Source organism: Spinacia oleracea, chromosome 4 (genome assembly GCF_020520425.1).
Source record: "Spinacia oleracea cultivar Varoflay chromosome 4, BTI_SOV_V1, whole genome shotgun sequence".
Taxonomy (NCBI): domain Eukaryota; kingdom Viridiplantae; phylum Streptophyta; class Magnoliopsida; order Caryophyllales; family Amaranthaceae; genus Spinacia; species Spinacia oleracea.
The window spans coordinates 144,430,457-144,439,717 of NC_079490.1; the positions used below are offsets into that span (position 1 = coordinate 144,430,457).

At 34.7% G+C, this 9,261-nt stretch overlaps 1 protein-coding gene across 1 annotated transcript; it reads left to right on the top strand.

The window, feature by feature from the left end:
- Nucleotides 1-3,175: 3,175 nt before the first annotated feature.
- Nucleotides 3,176-8,522, top strand: LOC110795717 (chalcone--flavanone isomerase). The gene is made up of 4 exons (XM_022000733.2): nucleotides 3,176-3,371; nucleotides 3,999-4,157; nucleotides 6,283-6,506; nucleotides 7,038-8,522. Exons 1-4 carry the CDS (start codon nucleotides 3,266-3,268, stop codon nucleotides 7,299-7,301), a joined length of 753 nt encoding a protein of 250 aa, XP_021856425.1. The 5' UTR covers nucleotides 3,176-3,265; the 3' UTR covers nucleotides 7,302-8,522.
- Nucleotides 8,523-9,261: the final 739 nt, after the last annotated feature.

Consider the following 9,261-nt stretch of genomic DNA (forward strand, 5'->3'; position numbering starts at 1 on the left):
TCCGATGCGCCAACACCATTGTCGTCGCGCGCACAACAGCTCCCAGCGAGGGATCTCCCCATGTCCATCGAGGGATCTCGCGTTGCTTAATGCTTCGCACACAGCCCCAACGAGGGATCTCTCGATGTCCAGCGAGGGATCTCGCGTTGCTTGATGCTTCGCACACTGCTCCCAACGAGGGATCTCCCGATGTCCAGCGAGGGATCTTGCGTTGCTTGATGTTTCGCACACAGCTCCCAAGAAGGGATGATTCGTGAGCCAGCAAGCGATGCCTTAGCCAATCCTTGCTGCCCGCACCAATTCGTCGTCGCACACAACAAGCTACCAGCGATGGATCACTCGCGGCTAGCGAGGGATCTTTCGGCTTGCGAGGTGCCTGCGCCCACAACACGCCCTTGTGCGTCGTTTGGGTGACTTGCTCGTGCTCGGATTTCATTGCCACGTCATCTTCCATCGACCAATCATTGACGACTTCTAATATTTATTTGATTTAGAAAATAGAAACTATAAATATTTCAAGGGAAATTAATTTATTTTCCTCATGCTTTTTATTCCAAATTTCTTTTTACGTTCTTTTTCTCTCTTCTCCTAACATGAACCCTATTTTTTCTCCATGCTCCATCAATATAACTCTTTGAGGTATTATTGATTTTTCTCTTTATTTTATTTATCGCTTTTAATTATGTTTTCATTCTTAGACTTGATCTTCATTGTTTATTTCATGATTGAGTAGTTTGCTTTCTAGGGTTTGGGAATCCATGTTTATATTATGAATCTTTATTATTATTATTGATAGTTTGATTATTCATTGATATTTCTAGTTGATTAGGTTTATATTGTACATTAATCTTTGCAATCTGATCAATTGTTTGATTAAATCATGCTAATAGAGTTTAGAATCGAAAGATCAACTTTAAGAGGCTTACAAACAACTAGCAATTCTGTTTATGTTAGTGATCGTACTACATATGTTAAGTTGAGAGTGTTAAGACCCGACTGCAAGATTAACTCGTGCTCTAGATAATTTGAATACTTGAATTGTTGATGAACTTTGATTGATTTTGAAATATAAACATGGTGAACCATTGCCCTAGATCTTTTAATTTGTTTTCCTAATTATTTTAGTTTAAACCTTCAATCCTAAATTTCAAGACATTGTTAGTTTCTCCATACTTTGAAAGCTAGATTTAAATAGCCATCTCTCTGTGGATTCGACCCTGCTTACCCTGCTACATTGTTAGGAGGATTCGTTAGGATTTTATTTTTGACGGGTGTACGACAACCTATCAGTTGCCTCCTGAGATTTTACACAACAATTTGTCTTAATGTGCACTCAAACAAGACGAACTTAGGAACTCATAATATGCTCAGTACAATACGTTTATAAATACAGAAAAGAGAGGAAGAGTAATAATATTTTTCGGTGTATTCAAATGAGCTCCCAAAACCTGATTATAAAGGCAACAACTTTTGTAACCGAAATTAGAAATCAATTACACAATCAAAACGTTTGTAACCGAAAATCAGAAATCAATTTCGCAATTAAAATGGAGACGTCAAGAGAGCGTTTTCTACAGTTGCGACTTTTGCGACGTGGCCCAAAAGTGAGGCCCTCCCACACCACGCACGTGTCACGAACATGACTCCCATTTAAACTTGCAATGTGGATCCGGACAGGCCACATAACTTACTAGACTCCCTTAACTTGAGGTTAAGCCTCTACTTGGTCTACTTTGGGAGACTGTTGGCTCTAATACCATGAGAAACTCACCATTCCATACATGAGTCCGTACAAGAGGAATGATTAGTAACATATAAGTGTGACAAAATTATATCATAAAATCAATTGGTGATAGATGTAATAGTCTAACTATCTTACTTCGTATTTGTTAGTCCATCTTTCTTTATTTTTACGATATGGACAATCAGTTTTCTCAACGAAGAAGCAAAAGTTTGGAATGTGATGTACATGTACCTACTTACGTATATGATGTGAGACATTCCTTTCTTTTCTCATTTTTCTGGAGACATAATTAATGATACTGTATGAGATTTTCTGCTGTTTGGCCTATTTTTTAATCTTTGTTACGGGGGTTGGTTGTTGTAACGAGAGGAGCACAGCAAACCAAATGTCAATTCATGTATCAATATTCATATACTCTCCCTTCTTATTTTAGTTGCATTACTTAGGTGAAAAAATTCTCACAAAAACTAGTAAAAAAGATTAAGTAAAATGAGACAGAAAAAGTAAAATTACCATCTTTCAATGTGATTTACAAAACAAATAAAAAGGGGTAATTAGATTATACTCCATACTCCGTATAGTATAAGTCAAATTATATTACTCCCTCCGTTCTTAAATATTAGTCCTGTTTTGACTTTTCAACTCGTTTCAACTCAATATTTTAACGTAAATATCTTCAAATACGTATGTTAAAAATATAAAAATTTGATATTGTTAAATTACACATTAAGACGAACAAAATAAGATCTCACATGAATATGTTTTGAAGTACGTATTGGAAAGAACTTAGAAGACTATCTTCAATTGTGAATTATGTCAAGATTTTAAATAGGACTAATATTCAAGAACATGGGGAGTATATTTTTTATTTGATGAAATATTTAATTGTTTCAATTTGAACAAGGAAAATTTGGTAATATTAATCCAACCTTTGGCTGGTTTTCTTTTATTAATCCCACCTACGACATATTTTTTAATAATCCCACCTTTACTACCCAACGACTTTTATTGGGCTTAAGTGACCGATAACTGGTGAAAAAATCATCGAGATGGTGATGAATTGATGATGATGACTGAATACATCTAGAGAGAGTACTTCCACGTAGGGATATATTACCGCCGACAATAGGTTTATGACGTGTTGGGCCCAATAAAAGACGTTGGGTGGTAAAGGTGGGATTATTAAAAAATATGTCGTAGGTGGGCTTAATAAAAGAAAATCGGCAAAAGGTTGGATTAATATTACCAAATTTTCCTTTGAACAAAGAGTGATGCAAAACAAATATTTTTACCCCAAAATTCTAATTTGGAGTGCTAGTCATACATGGAGCAAAATAATAAAATGACAATAAATTTGACTGTGACTTTCTTCCTTAGTGGGGCCTACACTCATCCCTTGCACCTAGCTTATAAATGTGGTTCTGCTTCTTTTACTCTATACACTGGAAAAACATCATCAATTCTCTCTTAATTCCTCTAACCTCATCACCATATCGTTTAATCTTTATTTGTCTGTCATAAATGGCTTCATCAACGCCTGTCACCCAAGTGAACGTGGAGGATTATGCTTTCCCGGCGACGGTGAAAGCTCCTGGATCGGAGAAGTCGTTCCTTCTCGCCGGCGCAGGTTAGCAATCCTACGCCCATGATAACTTTTCCTACAAACTTTAGTAACATATACTTCCTCCGTGTTTCAATAGATATACATGCTTTATGGAAGGATGATTCGTTTTGTTTTGTTTTGTTTAGTCAAAATATAACACATAGGCTATGATCAACTTATTTTTGGTTGTAGATGGAATAGACTCGGTAAAAAGTTGATTTGACCCAAATCTGGTACGGAGTATATAACATAACACCAATCGAAAGTAAATTTATAAAATGTGATTCAAACCCGGAAATTGTTAAAATGCACATGCTTTGAAATGCATGATTTAGACTGACCCAACCGGAAATTTTGATCGTTCAGCCGAACATTTACCAACTTCCACTTTGCCAACGTTAATTGGAAAATGTCGAGGATGTTACACAAGACCTGAAATTAAATTTCGTCTATATTATTTATCATCTTGTTTTTTGTACACCAAATAAAAACCCAGAGCAAATGAGAAATGACAATTATTTAGACCAAAATTGTGGCCAATTCTTAACTATCACCCTGTTACTTAAAATTTCAACCAATTAAGCTAGTTGACATTAACGAGATCCAGTTTATGTTGTTTATGATATTTATTTGGTAATGGTACTTGTGCAGGGGTGAGAGGACTAGAGATACAAGGCAATTTTGTAAAGTTCACGGCAATAGGAGTATATTTGGAAGAAAGTGGAATTTCAGCGTTGGCTGCCAAGTGGAAGGGTAAAACCCCTGCTGAATTGGTGGAATCTGTTGAATTTTTCCGTGATATTGTTACAGGTAAACTATTCTCACAATTACAATGATATTACAAGTGTTACTCCATACTAGTAGACTAGTAGCTATTTTTGGCGTGAATAAACTACAAATTACCAAGACGGAAATGAGATTTCGAATATCTAACATTAGGTCAATACATCATTGGTAACATGTACTTCCTCCGTCCCTTAATACTCGCACCGGTTTGACCGGTGGAGTTTAAAACATTTGAATTGACTTATTAATTTAATGGGTGTTAGTTGATAGTGGGGTATTTTTTTTAATATAGTTGGTGGGAAATGTGTAAGGGGTGGGGAGTGGTGAGTGAAGGGGGTGCATTTTTAAATGATTTTTTGTAGGAAGTAGGGGTGTAGGTGGGTTAGTAGGTAAGAGAGAGAAATAATATAATATTGGTAAAATTTCTATTTATAGAAGCGATGCAAGTATTAAGGGACGGCCCAAAAAAGAAAGCGGTGCGAGTATTAAGGGACGGAGGGAGTAACATATTTTGATTTTCAATTTTCATCTCAGAGATTAAACTATATCAAATTTCACTATAATGTAATGAAAAATATATACGTTGATGGTTTTATGATTTGAAAATGAAGTGATTAGATTTGTTAAACATATTATCTTATCATATTAACAATCTAAATTACATATCTATTGGTCGTATTCTCGTATATTTAAACTTTAAAGGCTATGCACTAGTGCTGACATGGATGTTCTCGGGTAAAAGTTAACAATTTCTAAATTTTCGAGTTCCTTTATACTCATCTGTTCTTTTTAAATGACACAATTTTTAAGACACGTTTGTCAATAAACGATTTCAAACATTAAAATCTTCAATTACGGATAAGAAAAAATTATAGAAGTTAATATTTAAAAAATATTCATTATTACAAATCTAATAAGATTATGTTTGTTCTTAAATATAAATCACAAAATGAAGTCAAAATAGTTTGAAATAACAATATCAAATATCACATTGTGTCATCTAATAATATACGGAAAAAATATATTTTTTCACATGAGAATGCGGTAGGGTGTTATTGGGCGGGGTGAAAGGTCGGAGTTGTATAATGTCGATGATTTACCATTTTAGTTATGCCCTTTTCATATGTGGTTGATAACGTGACACCAACGGAACGAGGGTTAACGTTACTAAATTGTACTGTACTACTCGTGTTTGTTTGTTGGAGCAAGCGGCAAGTCTTAAATTGTTTGTTTCAGGTTTGAATGGTAAGTGTGTGTGTGAGACATGACTTGTAGCTCAATGTCGGTGACCACCTTATTAATCCAATTGCACAAAAACTTTTATTGTGGAACTAATTTCACGAAATGTTACCATTTGATTATTGGTTCAGTGGTGATTGGGGCTGAATTTGATAGGGAGAACCCGTATTCGATCCCCCGCAATAATAATTGGGAGGGACTGGAACCTAACCACCCACAACTCACTCCGAATCCGAATTAGCCCTAAAGGTGAACCGGGTGCTAACACCAAAAAAAAAAATTCACGAAATGTTAAACGCGGAGTTTTTATATTTAATAATATTCTTTACTCGTGATTAGATCCAACAAACGGGTCATTTCGGTTCAAGTTATCTTAGGCCATCTTTACTTTGAGTTTGGTACGGATTTGGTTCGTGTCCATCCATGTAATCGTATTTAACTAGGTTTTAATTTGGATGGTCGGATCGCGTTTGGTACGTTTAAGATTAGGGTTAATTTCAGTCCAGGTTATATTCATATTGGATTGATTTTCCGGGGAGGTTGGGTGTTGGGGTTAAATCAGAGCATGATATAGTAAACTAGCTCATATTTGAGACCGAAGGATTCATGCCAATTTGGTTATGTTTTGGGTCAATTTGGATATCTGATCATGTCAATTTCGTATCGATTTCAGTTATTGGGTTTCGCATGAAGTTTTTGTAGCCATTTCCGGTCAAATCAAATTAATAGGTTTGGACCCTTTTGTCAGAACTACTCGTGACTCATGAGAGTATGAGAAACTAAGTTTATACGATAAACGTGACACCCCTTTTTTTTATCAATAACTTTCAATTATCTTGGAGTCTTGGTACTAGTAATTTACGCTAAAATAGGTGCAATTGTTAAGTTGATGTTTGCAAACAATTTGTAGGTCCTTTTGAGAAATTCACCCAAGTTACCATGATATTACCGTTAACGGGACAACAATATTCAGAGAAGGTGACCGAGAACTGTGTTGCATTCTGGAAGGCCATCGGCATATACACCGACGATGAAGCTAAGGCTGTCGAAAAATTCCTGGAAACCTTCAAGGATGAGAAATTTCCACCCGGACACTCTATTTTGTTTACTCAGTCACCTCTTGGATCATTAACGGTCAGTACCAAATCTTATGTTAGATCGAAAAAAATAGTCAAATCTTTTAAAAGATAGTCTGTTATATTCTTATTCGCCATACCAAAAGTATGTAGTAAATAGTACTCCCTCCGTCCTCAAAAGATAGAAATTTTTTACTTTATTAAGAATTGGGTATAATCAAAAGCAAATGGATAATTAAGTAGATTTGTTTTTTCAGTTAGATTAAATAACGCGTGTGAGGAAAGAATTATAGGGACCACAAACTACATAAAGCATGAGACAAATATAAGATATCTATTTATGGTATATAGGGCAATGTTTTAGACGGAGAGAGTATTGGATAAACAAAAACATGTACAAATGTAAGCTTATTGAACACATATAAGCCTGAGGAGATTCCATCCAAAAACCAATTAGTTAATTTCTCTGTATTTCTTTATATAGGACAAACTCACATATGGGTGTTTTCTGGACATTGAAAGTAAAAAATCAAACTAAAATGTGCTAAAATGGTGTATATAGATATCATGATTTTCATGTGATATGCAGATCGGATTTTGTGAGCATGCTTGGATTCCAGCTGCCGGAAATGCTGTAATAGAGAACAAAAACTTGTCGGAAGCAGTTTTAGAATCCATCATAGGGAAACATGGTGTTTCGCCTCAAGCGAAGGAGAGCATCGCTGTTAGAGTTTCCGAGTTATTGAATTCGGAGAAAACCGTAGAAGCAAATGCAACGCTAGGAGTTGAAAATGGGAAGACCACAAAGGTGGTTTCGGAAGGAATTCATGGACAAAAGGACGTTGAAGTATGAAGAGTTGAGATGATGTATATTAAGTATGTCCAATAAGATATTACATTGATTTGTAATATCCATGTTACTTTTTTTTTTTTGCATATCTCTTCTTTTAAAAAAATGGGGGTTTTTATTCGACGTCCTCAATCGCTAAAAATGCCCGCGTATTTATGGTAAAATGACGATTTTACCCTTTTAAAGAAAATTACCCCCATCTCCCTTCACCCTTCCCCTTCACGTTTTTAAACTTTTTTTTTGAATCGAAATTAATATATAAACAAATAAATTTTTTAAACTACAATATTTAAACAAATACTTCTAACAACTTTATTTTTTTTCAATTATATTAATTACTTTAATTATGAAATTCAGTAATTATTCAATTCTTTTTTTTGGCAACACTTTTTAAAATATTCAAAATTAAAAACGAAAAAATAAACAATTTTTTTTATTACATTCGAGCAGGAAAAAAAATTAATTAAATAAAAAATTAATTCGTTTTTTTTTAAAACACAAGTGCCGCCCGTAATTGGCGGCCCGAACCATGGTTGGTCCACCCGGAATTGGCGACCCGAACCATGGTTGGTCCACCCGGAATTGGCGGCCCGAACCATGGTTGGTCCACCCGGAATTGGCGGCCCGAACTATGGTTCGTCCACCCGAAATTGGCGGCCCAGCCATGGTTCGGGCCGCCAATTCCAGGTGGACCAACCATGGTCCGGGCCGCCAATTCCGGGCGGCCCTTTTTTTTTAAAAAAAAATAATTTTTTTTCTTGCCAGGTAAAAACGAATGTAATAATAATAAAATTTTAGTTTATTATTAATTTCCTTTTTTATTTCGGATATTTTAAAAAGTGTTGCAAAAAAAAATGAATAATTACTGAATTTCTTAATTAAAATATTTAATATAATTGAAAAAAAAATTGTTAGAATTTCTTGTTTAAAAAATGTATTTGTTTATATATTAATTTTGATTAAAAAAAAGTTTAAAAATGTGAAGGGGAAGGGTAAAGGGGTAATTTTCTTTAAAAGGATAAAATTGTCCTTTCACCATAAATACGAGGGCGTTTTTAGCGATTGAGGACGTCGAATAACGATACACAATAGGGTAGGGTACGTAGTAGATCACTTATACAGAGTACTTCGTACTTCATTCAATTCGATCGTGTAGTACTTGTGAAATAATATTTGCGTGCATGTGCGTATTGTGAAATAAAATGAGATGATACGCTTGTAAAATGTTTGTCAAAAAATGTGTATATATTTTGACATCAGAATAAATATACAACAAAAAAAGGTGTAATCGTCGAAAAAGATTGAAGAATTGAACTACTATAGAGTAATTGAAAAAAAATGAAGTGGCTAAAGCGCAACTTTTGGTTTTGTAATGATTAGTGGGAAACGATACAACAAACTACAAACCCATTAGTGTATCACAAGAAACTTACAAAGTATATCGTATTATTTTCCTCGTTCACCGGAGGGAGAAGGTTGCTAAGAAGTTAGTCATCTAAACCAGTTTAGATCGTGACAAGTGTGAAAAATAAACTGTTACAAGTAAAATAAGCGAAGGAAGTATGTTAATTAATTGACCTCGATCAAAATTGCATGTGAATCAATGTTGTAACTACTTACAACAATATAACATCTCATAACATAATTTATGTATGGACCTTATTTTTTTTACGCAGATAGGAAAAATATATTACATTAATTAAGTTAAAAGAGGGTTCCAGAGGAACCTATAGTTTTTAACAGTACAAGCAAAAGGGCAGCTATGGATCAATACAAACCAAATCTTCCAACACCTAATTAACCATAGTTGAACATATCAGTGACGCAAAAGGTCAAATGGCTTCCTATGATATAGAACCTTAAGCCATGGACAGAAGAGAACCTACTTAAATTGTTTCTTGAAGCAAAAGCTAGGTTAGATATATCACAACATAATACAACCGATTTCATAGCAAAAGCAGAT